The sequence below is a fragment of the Boleophthalmus pectinirostris genome, unplaced genomic scaffold (genome assembly GCF_026225935.1).
Source record: "Boleophthalmus pectinirostris isolate CB_2022bp ecotype Guang Dong unplaced genomic scaffold, ASM2622593v1 HiC_scaffold_7, whole genome shotgun sequence".
In the NCBI taxonomy this organism is placed as follows: domain Eukaryota; kingdom Metazoa; phylum Chordata; class Actinopteri; order Gobiiformes; family Gobiidae; genus Boleophthalmus; species Boleophthalmus pectinirostris.
In genome coordinates, this window is record NW_026571473.1 from 13220388 (window position 1) to 13238843 (window position 18456).

The following is an 18456-nucleotide window of genomic DNA, read 5'->3' on the forward strand; positions in this document are numbered from 1 at the left end:
CACGCAAGCTTCATGAGGAAAGTTTTTTCTGCCTTTTTCAAAGAAACCAAATTAGCTGTGTCTTGCAATGTACGGGTATATACCATGATGCTGTTCTGCTTAGTGTAACTGTCACTGCATGTGTTTTTCAGTTAAACCTTATGTCAACAGATCAGTGAGGATGGTGCACGTACCTGTCCAGTGATGCCCGTGATGAGAGCCACCTTTCGATGCTTGTTCGCCCCTCCGTTAAGCGAGGAGCTTGAAGTTGTAGCGTCGGAGGTTGAGGCCATGGTTTACCGTGTGAAGCTTTGCAGTTTGGACACAAAATACAAATAAATTCTTGTCGTGTTTACAGTCACAGAAATAAGAAGACACCAGCACCATCCGCTAACCAGCCCGGCAGTCTGCAGCCAACCACCGGTGTGTGCGTAACAGGAACAGTCTCTCCCTGGACCAATGAGAGCAGCGCCAGTCAAAGAGTGCCTGCAAAGAAGGCACTGAGCTGCAGAGAGCGGCTAGTGACCTTACTTAGCGCCCCCACGGGCGAGAAAGGAGAACTTCAACACAATTCTTCAAAAGATTTCAATGGAATGCTTATGTTTCTATTTAAAGCGTTATCTGTGGTGGCTGCAAGGGTACGCCTGTACGCACTATGCATATCGTAAATGTCACTACTGAATCCTGTTAGAGAATTCTATGATATAAATGTATTTCTTTGATTAAAGTCTCATTAAAGTGTTACTCATTTATATATGTAATTCTTTCACTAAAGTATTAATCATTTAAAGGGTGAATCATTTAAATATTAATCATGGTGTAATCAACATTGCTTTGGGTCTGTTTTGGTTCAGGAAGTACAGGACATGATACCAGCAGCAGATATGAATGACATGTCAACTGACAGATTAAGCTAATCTACTATGGGCGCCAACAATTCTGGGTTTGTCCCATCTTATGTTAAAACTGAAGGCCTTGGGGAACTACTAAATTGTCTATCTTTGGGATATGTAATCAAATGTGAAATGGGAGGGTGGTTCAGTTGACGATTGTTAGTTATAAGATAACATGTGAAATGTATGTCATCAAGTATGCTTATCTGTGACATGATTTTCAATAAAAGTGTGACTTGGAGAGTTGTTGAGCAGAGTCGGTCAGGGAGCTGACAGACAGTGTGCACGACTCTCCTTGCGCAAGTAAAAATTTTAACCGTCTCTTTCTGGAGTGTCTTTATTTAATGTAATTTGATGTCTTAGGGTAGAATTCCCTGACAAATCCAAATGGCTGTCCCAAGTTACACATGGAGGAGCGTGGTAGGGATTACTGATCAAATTGTTGTCATCTTTACTGAGAGCAGGGCTGTGAAAAATTAAAACTTGTTTGTATAATGTTGTTTCCTCATTACAAACATACCTGGAGTTGTGTTTTGTTTCATTCACACGTTTTACACACAAGTCCTGTATATTTAGACTGAGTTCTTCTTTCAAAATTAAACACTCTGTTTCACCTTGTGATGTTGTGTGGTAATACAGGAAAGACTCCACTGTGTTTTTAAAATTCATACACACTCACTCGAATCATTTGGGTAATTTCATCCCTGGAATTGTCGATATCTGTATTCTTGTGCCCATAGCCCACTTATTATGGAAGTTTACACTTGCATAAAATACAAAGACACAGAAACATTAGTTGTGTACTTTATTTTAATATTCTACAATTATTTGTGTCATTTCAAAAGAAAACTGAAAAAGTTACATAAATTCCTATAAAGAAATGTCAATCACAAAGCTCTTTCACTTTTGAACACCACCAAAAACATGTCATCTGCACAGAAATGCGATGTGTCTGTTCAGGGATTTAAACTATACACATACAGTAAGATCTGTGCTCAAGTGTGAAATCGGATTGTACCAAGTTTCCTGTTGAAGAAAAGCTTTGTAGTTCAAGTACAGTCTGGTGACAAGACAGTAAATAAATGAACATCTGAAACTACTGCAATAAGAAATAAATGAATCATTAGTAGGTAGTACTATGTTGTTCAGTATGCCTTCATGGAAGGTGAGATCGCTACTCCAAATAGCCAAAGCACACTTATGGCACACATGGTGACAGTGAAAAGCAATGGGCCAGCAGTCTATGATGGGTCTGTTGTAAAAGTGGAAATGGGAAGGCCATAGTTTAATTTATATAAACATTACTATTACCAGTATTAATCTCATTACAAAATACTTAAAAGGTGACTTAGGCATGAGATATGGCACCATCTAGGATCTTTCAGTGTCTGTTGCCTGAGGGTGGGTGATATTAAACAAGAGGATGTGTCTACAAATACAATGGCCTCATTCTTTAGGAAAGGGAGAGTTGTGTGTAAAGTGATATATATACAAATAAATTAATTAACAGGATACTAAAACATGTCTATTGAGAACACAATAACAATTTATAAGACTTGACAAGAAAGAAAGAAATCAAGAAAGATTATTCACAAAATTATTTAAACTTAAACTTATTTGAGTGTGAAATCAAAAAGTGCAATAAATGCAATGAACAAGTGGGGTGTCAAATAATTATTTTTTGACTTAAATTTGTGTTCACTGTATCAGGTAACCAACCAAACGGTTTCGTCTAGGCAGCTCCAGTAATGAGATACTAAAATGCAACATTCACTGAGCCACAGGTTTGTGCTTTTTTCAGGACAATTACAATGTTATAATAATTAAATTTTGTGCCGCATGCCAGAACTATAGACCTAAACATAAAATTGCAAAGCACAGAGTAGTTTCCAGTAGCCAAACAGCATCACAGGTAAGCAGCATTGGTCCAGTGGTAGGCTCCATGGCCCAGGTTGTGAAAAACATGCAGAGGTCTTCTTTGTGGTTCTGGAGAGAAAATTATGGAAAGGGTGAAGTCAGTAAGTTATACAAGAATAAAAGGTATCTAAGCTAACCAGACTCTTGATTTTGTAAACTCACCCGTCTAGCTCTCTGGTGGAGGTGCATGTGTTGAGTGGCACTTATTTTTCTATCATAGGGAAGAGAAAAACAATGTTTAAATGGTAGCTTTCTTAAACTTTTCATTACAATATTCATAACTTTTAATATCCCCAAAATGTTTACTGTTAAGAATTTTATTGTGCTCCAAGTCTTGTAGCACACTCATGCGGTTATTTTTGCATGCATAGGTCTCCAACTGTCAGATTTCAGGTAGACCTACTTCAAGTACCACACCCTTTGACTATCAGTGTATATGAGACAGTTTCAGTTTTCTACTGTTGCTACTATCACTCACTTTGTCCACACTAAACAATGATTTTATGCTCACAATCAGGGTGTAAAGTAACTAATTACATATATTACTGTAACTTCACTTGAGTAGATCTTTCAGTTAATTGTACTTTTTTGAGTAGATTTTTAAAGGTGTACTGTTCTTGTAATTGAGTATCATTCAGACATGTAACTGTAAGTAGATACATTTTAAATCATATAAGTTAGTGAGTAGTGTTCTGATTGACCAAAGCACAGATAATAAAAACTGCAATTTAAAATGACAAAATTTTTGATGTTTGGTAAAAAAGCGTGATCTAAAATGCTAAACTTGTTATAAAAAGTAACTAGTAGCTGGGTAGTGTTTTTCATGTGTGTTTTGCAATCTTGATACATTGATACATCATCAACAGCTTCAACAGTTGAGATGGTTTGTGCTCTTATATCTTAAAACATTTTTGTCTGTCTTTGCTTATGTGTGCACTGAGTCACCATAGTAACTGCTGAAAAATTTGCTATACATGCAGAACTCCCCCAGCATAATGTCATAGCAAAGTATCAATAGAATCTAGTGAGCTACCTTCTGGTCTAGTTTGTAGTGCAGTTCCTGGTCTGACAGCCAGGGGTGCTTGAGGGACTCGGTGGCGCTCATCCTCCAGCTCTTGCTCTTCACCAGCAGACGCGTGATGAAGTCTTTGGCTTCATCAGACACGTCCGTGAACTCCTCTTCCTCAAAGTTCCACTGACACGCCAAAATGTTGTTCAGCGTTTCATTATCATCGTCCCCCAAGAACGGAGACAGACCGCTGAGGCTGGAATGACAAAGCATGCGTCAGATACAGAGAAGCACTATTATTTTATATTCAGAGGTGGGTGGTGCTCAGTTTAAGTTTCTCTTGCATGTTAACTTGAGTAACTGTAATATAAATTGAACTTCTCAGAATAGTTTTCTAGCACCATTCTTTTAATGTACTTTTGATTAAAAGTCTTCCCACTGTGAATAAGTGACAAAAGCTACATTGGCAGTATTACATTTGCATTTCTTGCTGAATATATGATTTTGTTGTATTTTGTCAAACTTTTGTGGCCTATCTTTTGAAAATACCAGATTTTACGTTAGTTAATTTTGTCTTACATTTGCATTAAGAACACATTAAAAACAGATGTTAAGTTGTAGATATTAACTTACTGTTACTTGAGTAGTAGATTCCCCACTTACTTTTTAGAACTACTTTGTACTTCTAATTGAGTGACTAGAGTGATTATTTCAAGGTAAAAGTACATTTACTTGATTGCAATGTTTCGCTATTCTTCTCACATCTGCATGTAAGTCATGATCAGAAAAAGGTGAATTGAATGGTATACCACAAAAGCAGTTACTATATTTTGTATCTTAAAACGTGTTTGAGGTTTGAACTCACAGCATGTACGTGATCACACCAAGGCTCCACATGTCGGTTGGGAATGAAACAAACTCATAGTTGATGACTTCAGGCGCCAGAAACTCAGGCGTCCCAAAGTTCACGCGCAGCTTTTCTCTGGGCTTATACCTGCCACAAATGGGACAATATTGAAATTCTGCTCATCATTATCATCAAAATGATAAACTGTAAATAAGACTATACCTTCTGGCCAGACCAAAGTCAATAATTTTTATTTTATTTGTGACTCTGCTAACACAAAGAATATTCTCAGGCTGGAAAAAAGCAAAAAAACAAAATGATTAAAATGCTAACTTCAGGAAACGGCATTAAGGCTCTAACTTAGTCAGTCTTACTTTAAGATCAAGATGTAAAATGTACATCTTGTGCATGTACTGTAGACCTTCACATATTTGTCTTATGAACAGCACTGTGTCCAGTTCAGTGAGATTGTAGTTTTCATCAATGATCCGGTCAAACAACTCTCCTCCTTCAACACTGGAAATAAAGCAGGGAACTCGAAATGAGCCAAGATAACCAATTGGTTTATTAATTCTATTATTTTTTATTGTATGTTGGTAAATACTGTGGAAGTAGATATGAACTTACTATACTGGACTAGTGACATGTAGTGAGCTAACTTTGAAATGGTGGAAAGAACCTAATACTAATACCTAAAACAAATATGAAAAGAGAGGGGGATGATGCATGTGAAGGAATGAGAAAATTGAGCTCTTTAAATGTCTATATGTGTAAGTGTTTTTGTGTTAAAGGGCCCATTTTACGCTTTTTTCTTATCTGTTTTAATGTTGTTTCCTCTTTGAAAACATATCTGGAGTTGTGTTTTGTTTCATTCATAAACATGGACAAATCCTGCAAATATAGGCTCCAACTGAAAACACTCTGTTCCACCTTGTGATGTCATGTGGTAATACAGAAAGTGCCCCACTGTGTTTTAAACTCCATAGACCTTCACTAGAACGATATGGATAATTTCAGCCCTGGAATTTTAATTTTCTACTAAACAAAAGATAAAAGGGAGCTGTTCATTTGAAAACTACCACTCCATGACTTCATAAGGTGGAACTGAGCATTGTGAGAGATGTAGACAGACTAATAATAAAGGGTTACTGAAAATGTGTGAATGAAGCAACATATAACTCTCAATAAGTTTTTGATGAGGTAACAACATTCTAACATGGCTTAAAGCTCACAAGAGACAGTTTTACGTAATAGGGCTTTTAATCTGTTGATGTTGCACCTCACGATTTAAATTTTTTATCTGTTTATCTTTAATATGCTTAAAATCATATGCACTTACTACTCCATGACCAGGATGATGTCGTGGCGGGACTCAAAGGCGGCGTACAGCTGGATAAGGTTTGCATGGTTGAGCTGGTTCATCACCTGGATCTCATTTCTCACCACCTCCTAACAAAATATAACATAAAATTCAATATTCCAAATGAAAAATAGAAAGATATAGGGGAACTGAAACTAAATTAGGTTAAGATTAAAGTTGAATATCTGAATATCCTAACAGCAATCATCTCACAGGGTGTGCCAAATATAATAACTCTATAAAACAAGTGCACACATCCAATAACCAGTCTCTCTCTGCATAATCAAATGTTTTAAGTACTGGTAAAGGATGTTGGCCCAAACTCTGTCAATATAGAAATTCAAATATGACAACAAAAAGCAAATATTTGCAAGCACAGCAAAGGATTTCCCATGTGTCATAAAGGGAGAAAGGTCTCAGCAGAGTGTACAAACTATATGAGACGACATTCAGATATACGCACTGTGAGATGTGTAATGTTTAGGATTTTGTGTGATCGGTTATGGACATTTTCAATTGATAAATGTGCCAAAGCGATTGAAAAAAAAAAGTGTAACCAATAGGAAACAAACAAATGGAAACAAACAAATGGATAACTATTTCACAGCATCCCCTGTCCTTATCAGCAAGGAATAAACTAAAAAAAAAGAAAAAGTAAGAAAAAGACATTTCACCTCGGGTCTAATTTAATAACCACTTTAAATATTGATTGACCAAAAGATCTGATGAAGGACATTGGAACTACATTTCATGCAACCTATTTAATGAAATCTATGAAGCAAAGATGTTTTAGTTCATATTTAAATAAACAGTTTTCATGGCTGGTAATGTTTTGATGGACACAAAGTACTACTCAGACTGTTTTGTCACATGAGGTCAGTTATGTGTAATATGAGTCTACTTTCAATTAGAATAGCTGACAATATAAGCTGACAACATTTTTCACCATACTACACCCAGGCACCTGACCACAGTCACACAACTTTGAATCCACTGAACTGCTAAGCAGGATCTATTTATAAAGAGGAAATTTTAACAATGACCAGTGTAATAATAAGCCCTGACAGTGTCTAGTCAAACTGGTGTCCAATCAGAATCATGACAGTCTTGTATTGAGTGTTCATTGGGTGATGGCTACTGCACCTTCTCTTTTTGGCTTCGGGCTTTGATGATCTTGGCAGCTAAAGTCAGGCCAGAAGAATTCTCTATGCATTTGTGGACTTGTCCAAAACGGCCCCTAAAAAAGAAACAGATATTAAGAAACAAAGAATCTAAAAACAATACTGTCTAATCAAGAAGTTGGTGGTTCATTCTCTTGACCAATACAGTTATCCCATTGTGTTGTGTGTAAATTAGGTTTATGACTCTGTATTAGAGACTGGAGGCACAGAAAGGCAGTCTTCATCAGTGCACAGAGTAGTGTGTGAATGGTGAATGAACTCATGTATTGTGTTTTGAGATTGTAGTAACGCGTAATACCGTAAATACAATCCATTACTATTAGTTTATACATTGTATTAAAGTTATTTCAATAATATTTAACATCTTCAGAATATTAAAACTATTAAAATATATGCATTATTATAAACTCCCCATAGTGATAACTGATAATAATTATCTCCTTCGAGCCACAGTGAAATTAATACCGTTAGTGTGTCATTTTGTGAACCATTTGAGCAATGTGCTTGCGTGCAGAGGGGTAATCTCAGTTTGAGAGGCAGGATTTAGCCCTGGTGTGTTACATCAGAGGGGGCCGCGCTTCAGTAAGTGCCCCCTGTGCTTGGTGTCTACTGCCCTTTAGAGGGCAATAGAGTGGTCTTGGAAAACAATTAGCATCACTTCACATGCTGTAAGATTCTCCTGTCATTTCATTAGAGGCCCACTTCACAGTCTTACGAATAAAGTAATACAAATATATATCCAACAGCCAAGTCCGTACTACTCACCCTCCTAGTACCTCCTCTCTGTTGATTGTGTAGTAAGTGGCAATTTGATGTGGCTTTGGCGTTACAATGCGATGGTCAAAAGGAGCAGATGGTGGTGGGCTAAAATCTGAAATAAAGAGGCACAAATGGTTAATGAAGTTACAAGTTTGAACTTTGAGAGAAGAACTTCTTGCCCAGAAACAAAGTGGATGGAAATAGCATCATGCCAGAGTCTCATTATCGACTCTACCAGCTGTGACATGTCAGTGACGCATGGGCAGACATGTTGTTATGACATTTGATCCATTTCAGAAGGAAAACTTAAATGTCAAGTCTGTGCGGACAGTCTGCGTGATGCTATAGTAGTGTGGAACCAGGAAACAGTGGCTTGTAAACAAACATAACAAACCAGTAGTCAAGATCCCTTTACTAACAGAGGTACTTTCTGAATGGTATTGTGCTGGAGAACACTGTGCAACTTTTCTGGTGGAAGGTCCTGCTTTTCTCCATGGAGATGTTATTACTTAGTTTTAAATGCTCCATAAGACATTACATTCCTCAATCTATATGAAAACCTGTATGCAACTTCAGCAGGCAAAATTACAGGTCAGTTCTGCGGAGAGGCAAGCCCACTCACAGTAAGAACATGTAACTGAATAATAATAAGAAGAAAGTTGAGTTTAATGTCATACTGTGTAACATACCAGGCAATGCAATAACATCCAGATGGTAAACCCTCCACCAGGAAAGCTGCTTAGTGCATATTTAACTTGGTAACGTAAACATATAAAATTACCTATGTTAAAGTCTTTTTCTTTGCCCTCTTCTGTCTTTGCCTCCTCTGTTTCTGATTTTTCTGGTTCAGATGTAGAAGCCTGTTGTTCAGTTTCGTCAGTTAATTCTTCTTTGTTGTGTTCGTCAACACGACTCTTTTTTAAATCATCTTTCACCAGATCTTCCTCAGTGCCCCGCCTCTTGCTGCTTGAAGCCACATCGCCAACATCTTCATTACTGTACAGAGATGTTTAAATATTTAATCATTATTATACTTAATTTAATATTTTTGTGAAATTAAAACTGTATATTTCAAAATACTCTCAGGACTCTATGCTGAATAAACAGCCTAATAAAAAACAGGAGACTTCTGTCCTACCATTTTTTATTGACTAAAGATGTGTAATCCCAACTGTTATAATTTTGGGGTTAAGCAGTCTTCAAACTTCAAACAAACTTCACCCCATGAAAAAGTATATTGACACAAGAAATAAAATAATTAAATACAATTTCATATGATGTGCTGCTAAAAATTCATACTGATTTGTTCCTAGTTTGAGACTAGCTTAGTCCTGTATATTTGGCCTGCTTCAGTCCCGGTCTAGTCCAGGTTTAGTTCCAGTTTAGCATGAACGCATCTTTCTCAAAATCAGTTTCCCATTCTTCCTCAACACTACCTCAAACTCATTTTAGTTTATTATAATAAGTTATATTAAGCACCTTTCTTGGGACCCTAGCGCGGTGTTACAGATCTGAGCTGGAATGTCTTCGACAGCTTTCTCGTCATCCTTTGCTGCTTGATCCTCCTCAGTGTGAACCGTCTCTGTTTTGGGTTTATCTTCCTCACACTCCGAGTCTTCAAACACATCCTCCTCTTCCTCTTTTTCTCTTTCACTCTTCTGTGTCTCTCCTGAGCAGGTGGAGGGCAGGTCTGGAGCAGTGAGGATCAGTTCTGTGGGCTTCCCTTCTTCTTCTCTTTGGCTTTCACAAACAGACAGCTCAGTGTTCTGACGATTCAGCTCCTCCACTTTTTCTTGTAGAACTGGCTCATTCGAAGTTGGGGATTCTATAGAAAGAAGAACATACAGTTGGTGAATACGGTCTGGAAAAGTACGCCAAAGACAGAGGATGGATGCAAATGGCAGGTAAAGAAGGCCTGTTATGCAAACCAGACCCCACAGGTCTGTAAATACATCATTGTCCAATTTTATTTTTTGTAATGGCAGAGCTAAGTTTTAGATCTATATTGTGATTTAAAGTTTCCAGGTTATAAGATAATGATCCACAGTTCTCATCGATTATAACTATATAGCAGACACAAGCACAAAAGGTGGAATAAAACTAGCCATAACGGATAGAAAATTTGTGTTCTGTGTCATTATAAAACAAAGCATTAGTTAAATTCGCACTATGTAATATTTCCACCAACTGCTTGTCTCCATGGAGATTTTAATACTTAATACTCACAGTATGGAAACCTTCTATATAATGTATCTAATCTAACTTTATCTTAAACTTCATGGTTCACCACAGTGGAAATTTTGTTCATCATCACATGAACACATTCCATCACAGCTTAAGAGTCAATAAGTAGGTTAAGATGTCCGCTACATTTACGATAACTGTGTGCATCTCTATGATGACAAGCAGGTGATATGATCAGGCCAAGTTACAGGTCAGATCTGTGGAGAGTCAAGCAAGCACAAAGAAAGAAAGTATGTGATATAAATGCAATATCATGTTTGACATAATGTTTAATTACATTTCATGGAGCATTAATCTGCACACAAGCACATTGCTCACATGGTTCACAAATTGTAAGTCTCTTAATGACAGAGTACCTGATCCATCATGAGTCTTCCTCTTCTTCTGGATCTTTACGCCCTTCAGGTTTCCTTTGGCTTTATCTTTGTCTTTTTCATCTTTTGACTTGGCGTCTTTTACCTGCACAAACAGAAAGCCAATCAGTTAATTTTACTAAACGTTGAGACCGAGGTGATTCAATCATGGTCGCAGCTTTACATAATATATTTCCAACATAAGATAAGGTGCTTTCTTGTCCAATGTGAAAACCTCACTTTAGAATATAAATAAAAACAATGACATGGCAAAGGTATATATATATATATATATATATATATATATATATATATATATATATATATATATATATATATATATATATAACATTTCCTTAAACCATACCTTCTTTTTAGGCACATTTCAATGTTTGAAAGTCTTACTTTAGTAATTAAAACACATCTTTTTGATTAAATGTATGAACTTTAATGCTACACTGTCGAACATTCTAGAAAAAGTATAACGTCTCCACAGAGATGCAAGTGGCAGATCCACAACCAAAAAGTTATATAGTGCATCTTTAAGAGGTGTGTGTGATGAAGAATAGATTTAACTATGAAGCCTGAACAGTAGCCAACTGTATTTCCATGGAAAGTCTGTAGAACATCAGACGCAGGTGAGACAAAAATAGATCCCACACTACATACAACACTACACGTTGTCAAGCATTCACAAAGTGTCGAGAACAGTGTTTTCATATAAGGACAGGAGACCATCACTTCTCCAGAGCCAGAACATGTGCAGCTACTGTCCCAGTCTGAGCTGATAGAGACTTTTGTGATAAGATAACCAGTCTGAGTCCAATCAAACACACCCCCTAACCCCACGACCAGACAGTGAGAAGGAAAACTACTTAACATTGCAGAGAATGAACCTGGTGTACAAGGAACTAATAATACCCCAAGGAAAGACACAACAACATGGGGGCAAAAAGTTTAGAAGATAAACCTAACTTATACATGCATTTGCTTAAATGTGTTATTTTAAAGGGGCATTATGTAACTTTTCTGGTGAGTGGTTAATGGTTTGTCACCTGCTTTTCTTCATGGAGATGTTATTGCTTTGCCTATAAGTTCCACAGTATAGCATATCTTTCTTACATTTCTTCATTACAGGTGTTTATTGTTCAAAAACCTTGAAAGACCTTGTATTCTTACTGTGAGCAGGCTTGTCTCTCCACAGATCTGACCTGCAACTTGACCTAGTGGCTTAATTTGTTAGTCTCCAGATACATGTAATGCGAGTCATTCCAGGCAAAACAATAAAATCTCCATGGAGACAAGTACATGGTGGATCAATATAAAAGTTCCATAGTGCACCTTTAAAGAGATTGCATGTGGAAACAGACTCTGGATAAAGATGATAGAGCAACCTTTAGTAAAGCTCATATTGCTTTTACTGCAATGTACACAATGCAATAAGACCTGACACTATGCTGAGAGCACAGCTTATAAACAGTAACGCTCTCATATCCAAAGCTCATGCCTGCGATTATTGGAGGAACACTTCCAGGTTAAAAAAGACCTCAGAATGGAAACGTGAGTGGACAGTACATTCAAAATGTGGATTTGAAAATTATCCAAAATTCATGAGGAAATGTAGCCCTAAATCTCAGTCGGTGATTGAAATTCACAAAAGGGAAATCAGGATGGAACTAACAAACACCATGACAGATTTTAACATAAGATAGATGCACAACATATCTGATACAGTATTTACCATCAGAAACAATCCACTCTAATCCTATGTTTAATAATTAATAATAAATAAACAGAAATGTTGATCCAAAACTAAAATACAATCACCCTCATTTAAATAAATGGTGTATAAATCAATTTTATATTGTGAAACAATTAAAGAATTACCATCTCCATGGAGACAAGCAGTTGGTTCATCCTCCACAAAAAAAGGAGAAAAATAAGTTCAGTATACCTTTATCATAACATATTTAGGTTATAGCTGTTATACAATATACTTCTTTAGGGTCAACATTTAATTTTTAGTTAAGTTAACACTTATTTGTCTGCATATATTTTATTTATCTGTTACTTCAGGATGCATACTCCATGTCCCATCCTAGGAGAAGTACTACCTTGTACTGTGATACATTTACTAGTCAAGAGTGTGTAAAAGTAAAAACTAAACAAAGATCAACCAAAGTCTAATGTAGGACCTGATAAGAAGAATCATGAATACAATCTTCCTTGTCAATTGTCCATTTTTCTTTCAAAAACACAAAAATGTATGTACAATGGGGAAACTTATGTTGTAGCCATATATATTTATTTTCTTGTGATACTGAATTGTGATACTGACTCAATATTGAAATATTGATAATTTCACAATAGTTTTGCAGTATATTGCGTATATTGCGTTTATTGCGTTTATAGTCCGTATTCCATAGTGTACCATGTTATCCCATACAGCCCCGTATAGTCCTCTCTCTTCACTCACCTTCCTCCTGCCTTTCCTCCCTGGCTGTTTAAAGAGAAGCTCCACTAGCCTGGAGCTCTTCACCACCTCCCCGATGTAACTGATGACCTGCTGTGTTCCCTCCACGATCCTCTCCACCGTCTCCAGCCTGCGTCCCTGGACATCCACCCTCTCTCCAGTCGTCTCCACAGCTACGCGAAGTTCTCTATAAGCAGCTTCATCCCCAGAACTACGCCGACTGCCAACACTACCTCCATCGCCCCTCATGAGAGCAAGGTCCCTGCCCATACCACGCACATCTTGGGACAAACAATCCAACCTGGCCAGGACGGTTTGCTGCATACTGAGAAGACGCTCCATCTGAGAACTTAAGGAGTCCATGCGGCTCTCCACGCAACGCAATGGGTCATTTAAAACAGGAGTCGAAGATGACAATGAGGAACTTGGCGACTGGGACTTGTCCGAACCGCTAAGAGACAGCTTCCTCGCTCCTGATTTCTGCAGAGGGTTAGGGTCATACACCTTTGCCAGAGAGTTTATCAAGCTGGAACTCATAGCTGCTTGAAGGCAAAACCCTAGAGGAAATTAATTTGATGGATGATGGTGTCTTCACGTAGGCTTGACCAGTTCCAAAACAAGACTCATTTTCCTAGACCAATCCGTAGGCAGAGGACAACAAAGCGCTCTCCTTCATTGCAGCACAGCGCGGTTTAGATTTAAGAATAGCAAATAGCTGTGCCCCAATTCAAAGTGCAGCCCCCAGAGGACGTCAGTGTGTGAGTGGCAGTGATAAGAGTGGGGCTTGAGTGTGCGGTTGGGGATAGATGGGAGTTAGCTGGAGATGCTGGAGAGGATCGCTATGTGACATTTGAGACACTATGAAAGCTCTACAGCAGGTGTTAGAATGCCAATAATGTCAGTTTGAAATATGACGCTATAAAAACTAACACAAACACATAAAACACAAAACAATCACACCTAAGCCAGAAAATGAGACACTCAAAAAGAAAAGTAAAAGTTACACAAAGAGTACTTGATTAATGGGTCTATACTGTGAATGTGTGATTAAGTGTGCACATTATATTTGACACGAGTAACTTTAATTGTTTTGCGGTAGAGGATGACAGGTGGTTTTATGTCCCAGGCCGTGACCAACATAAAGCATTGGAGCGATGTTAAAGACAAGGGCCACTGTGGTCATTTCTAAACCATGTCAAATGTCATGTCTTTCTCATAAACAAATACGCAGACATTCAGAGCATTTCACAATTGACACAGATTCCCAGCACTGGGTGTCAGTTACATAGTTAGACGGAGGTGAAAATAGCTGGACATTATGTGCTAAAATATTCAGGCACAAAATGTTTACTACATGAAACTCACAGCTTAAAATCATGGTTGAGGATATGTTTAAAGGGCCTATCTTATGATATTTTTTGATCTATGTTAAGATGTGGTTTCCGCAAATAAAAACATACTTGGAGTCAATTAGAAAACATTCACTTTCACCTTATGATGTCACAGGAAGTATTACACTGTGTTTTAAATTCCATACACCTTCACTAGACTCATTTGGATCAGTTCAGTCCTGGAATTGCCAATCTCTACTGAACTAAGGGTAAAAGGTAGCTGTTAACTTGAAAAATAACACTTCTTGACATCACAAGGTGATGATGGGATCAGTCAAGTGGCAGTTTGTGAAGAAATGTTTAAAACACATTTCCTGACAGCTTAAACTCAATTCATTTAACAAAATAAAGGTAAATTATTGAATTAGCTGTATATATGTCACATCTGCTCTCCATGTTCAACCAGGAAGAAAAAAGAAAAAAAAAAAAACTTTCACTACCGTTACATGACATCCACCTTGTGATGTCATGTAACGGTAGTTTGAAGTTAACAGCTACCTTTTACCTTTAGTTCAGTAGAGATTGGCAATTCCAAGGCTGAAATTATCCAAATGTTTCAAGTGAAGGTATATGGAGTTTAAAAACACAGTGGAGTACTTTCTGTATTACCAGATAACATCACAAGATGGAACAGAGTGTTTTTGTTTGCAAGAAAAACACAGTCTAAATATGCAGAATTTGTATGTTTTTGATGTGGAAGCAGCATTATAACACAGATCAGAAAACAGCGTAAAATGGGCCCTTTAAACAAACATCAATGCTGCTTTAGGGTCAAGTTGGTCAAGCTGGCCTCACAAGCCTCACTTACAACATATATGATTTCCTAGTGCATTTGGTGATTGTTTCTGTCTGGGACGTGTCTGGGCACACACAGACGGCTAAAGGCCCTGGTGCAGTGGTATCTGAGGAGGAGGGGTGTTACTGCTCTGGCGCCTTCAAGCTCGCATTCGTCTGTCAGCACCGGAAAAACCTGACCCTCCCTGTGTCCCGGCCCTGCTCTGGACCAGGCCTGTCAGCTGTCACTGCAAAGACCAGAGTCCAGCAGCTACAGACCTTCACCAGCAGCAGCAGCACACGGCTTTAAAGGTGCACTGCGTAACATTTCTAGTGGAGGGTCAGGCACTTGCACATGGAAATGTTATTGCTTTGTCTAGAATATTCCACAGTAAAGGGGAAAGCAATAACATCTCCATGGAGACAAGCAGGAGCAAACCTTCCACCAGAAAAAGTTGCGTAGTGCATCTATAAACTATAGAAGCAAACTCACTGAACAGCTTAACTCATTCTTTGAACAATTAGGGATGTCAAAAAATCAAAGTTGTAGATATATTATTATTATTATTATTATTATTTAAAAGAAATTTCAGTTTTATGTCTGTCACTTTTTTATTAAGATTTTTAATGGTGTAAAGTTATTTATCTTTTTTTTAAACTTTATACTACTTTACAATAAAAACACAAAACTACGATTTGCAATAATTAATATATTGCGTGTTGATTGTTTTTCTTACAACTGTTAAAGGTTCAATATGAAACCATTCTGACCACTAGCTTGTCTCCATGAAGATCTAGAATGGCGCACTATACATAACTCCTGGAGATAAGCAAGCCACGCCAGCAGGGCAATTTACAGATCAGATCTGAGGAGTTGTGGCATACTATTTCAAGCCTTTTTGTGCAATAAAAATGTTGTGATAAAATACATGGAAAATAGATATGTTTAATGCCATACTGTGGAATATTCAAGGCAAAGCATTATCAGAAAATACTAAACAAACAAGAAGACAGCTCTACAAAATCTAAAAGCAGCATAACGTCTAATTAAAAAATGTATTTCCAACAGCACAAAAGTTAATAAAAGGAAACAGGAACAGCTAATCTCATTACCACATTTAACAGCAGTGAGACATTTCAGTTAATATCTACTGCACAAGTACATTAGGAACCACTGAGGAGTAACGCGCTCACTGATTGGCTGACTGCTGGTCTTGGGGGCAGTTCGGGGTTTAACTGTACCCTGCCAGTCTTAGCAAGGGTAACTGTTAAAACCAGAGCCAGTGCCATATTGAAACAGTGTTAGGGGCAGTGACGCAGCCTGTGAATCCTACACGGTTACTCAGAGATAGAGTTACTCAGCAGATGACATAGACAGACCATAATACTTATTCTGGGATCTTATAATCTATTGTCTGCACCAATGGACCAAGTAACATAGGCACAAAAGGGAATCATGAACAGACAGTGAGATAAATTCATGTCATAGCATCCTCTACTGTAAAGTGGAGCAAGAGATAGAAATAAACAATGACTCAGTCTAAATGAATGGTAACAGTTGTAGTAAAGCTGGTGGCAATGAGGTTAACTGGCCAACTGGTGAGGTGCCTTTCATTGTGAAGTCTGTTTTCCAAATAGGGTTTTCATTGGCGAGCACAACCATGTACGCTTTTAAAACATACTTACACTAGAGCATATCATATCTATAAACTAAATAATTCAAATAATAATTGTCCCTTTCTCCATTTTTTTGTCTGCTTCTTATTTTAAAGCTGCATTATGTAACTTTTCTATATATAATTGCTTTACCGAAATGTTCCACAGTACAGAGTTAAATGTATCTATTCCCATGGACACAGGTAGGGGCACATTTATTTAACAATTGCAAGTGTATGTATGTGGAGGATCCCATTCAACAATATCTATGGAGAGGCGAGTCCGCTTACAGTAAGAATACATGTTTTTCAGGGTATATTTGAGATTAAAAACACCTAATTCCAGAATTTTCCAGGCAATGCAATAGCAGCTCTGTGAAGACAAGCATGTTGTTGACCCTTCACCACTAAAGTTACATTTAGTGTTTACAGTTAACAAATTGTGTTATATATTGTTACTACTATTGATAGTGTTAGTTAACTGTAGCCTACATTTTTTTTCCAATTAGAGGGCCCATATTATGCTATTTTCTGATTTATGTTATAATGTTGTTTCCTCACAAAAAACACACCTGGAGTTACATGTTAAACACACAGATCTTGCATATTTAGGCTGAGTTCTTCTCTCAAAATGAAAACACTCTGTTCCACCTTGTGATGTCATGTGGTAATACAGGAAGTGCTTCACTGTGTTTTAAACTCCATATACCTTCATTTGAATCTTTTGGATGATTCAGCTCTGGAAAAGGCAAAAGGTAGCTGTTAACTTGAAAAGTTACAATGTGGAACATTATTTTGTATTATTCATAATTTTGAGTATTTTGAGCTTTTGTCACGTAAAAAGACTAATAATAAAGGATTACTCAAACATCTGTGAATAATATAATATAATAATATAGGACCTTAAAATCAATCTTTATGAGAGAAATGGCCATTCACTATTTGCTACTGCACTTGCATGTGCTACTTGTAACTGCATTTTTACAATATGCTGAAAGCTTTGAATTCGCACTTACTTCATTTGATACTACGATATTACAGCTGCTGATACTAAAATTTAACAGTGTATAAATTTACTGCCAGACATCCAAGCATCTCCCTGCACCACTATGGCCAGTGGCAGAGTTAGGGCCCCGGATACATCCAGGGCTTCCCCCGAAATGGCATCCCTATGAAGGAGACACCATGCCATCCTGGTGACTGCCCTCAGGCCTCTGCTGCTCAAAGCCCAAAAATAGTGCATTCCCTGGGTCTGTGTGTACAATAGAAGCCAGGATGACAACAAGGAAAGCTATGTCAATGCTAAAAATATATAAGCTACACAGACAAATAAAAGAGAACTATTCTGTCTGAGCATTTTTAAACAGGGGTGAAAGGGTGCACTTTACATCATGAATAATATTACCATGAACACAACTGAACTATTCAAATATCTGATTGAGTTTAGACACAAAACATACAACACATTTTTGCTGTTTGTTATTATACTATATTGTGATTTGTGAGCTACTGTGTACAAATAATTTCCCTTGTGGATCAATAAAGTTCATCAAAGTCTAAGTCTAAGTCAGTGACATAAGTGCTTGCTTCACTGTAAGATGAGTTAACAACAACAACAAAA

At 37.4% G+C, this 18456-nt stretch overlaps 2 protein-coding genes across 3 annotated transcripts in view; both read right to left on the reverse strand.

The window, feature by feature from the left end:
• The window catches only part of gmds (GDP-mannose 4,6-dehydratase), a 142218-nt gene extending 141795 nt beyond the window's left edge, over positions 1–423 (reverse strand). The window contains exon 1 of the mRNA XM_055165114.1: positions 174–423. Coding sequence (XP_055021089.1) covers positions 174–272 — 99 coding nt within the window. The 5' untranslated portion in view covers positions 273–423. The remainder of the gene's footprint in view (positions 1–173) is intronic.
• A 1287-nt stretch (positions 424–1710) lies between these two features.
• mylk4b (myosin light chain kinase family, member 4b) overlaps positions 1711–18456 on the reverse strand; it is a 46316-nt gene continuing 29570 nt past the window's right edge. For both annotated transcript variants that reach the window (XM_055165016.1, XM_055165015.1), the window contains 12 exons: positions 10546–10648; positions 9425–9770; positions 8727–8941; positions 7952–8057; positions 7149–7242; positions 5985–6094; positions 5020–5161; positions 4868–4938; positions 4664–4792; positions 3823–4054; positions 2952–3000; positions 1711–2858 (listed from right to left, as the gene is read on the reverse strand). In XM_055165016.1, the coding sequence (XP_055020991.1) occupies positions 2956–3000; positions 3823–4054; positions 4664–4792; positions 4868–4938; positions 5020–5161; positions 5985–6094; positions 7149–7242; positions 7952–8057; positions 8727–8941; positions 9425–9770; positions 10546–10648 (1593 nt within the window). In that variant the 3' untranslated portion in view covers positions 1711–2858; positions 2952–2955. The remainder of the gene's footprint in view (positions 2859–2951; positions 3001–3822; positions 4055–4663; positions 4793–4867; positions 4939–5019; positions 5162–5984; positions 6095–7148; positions 7243–7951; positions 8058–8726; positions 8942–9424; positions 9771–10545; positions 10649–18456) is intronic.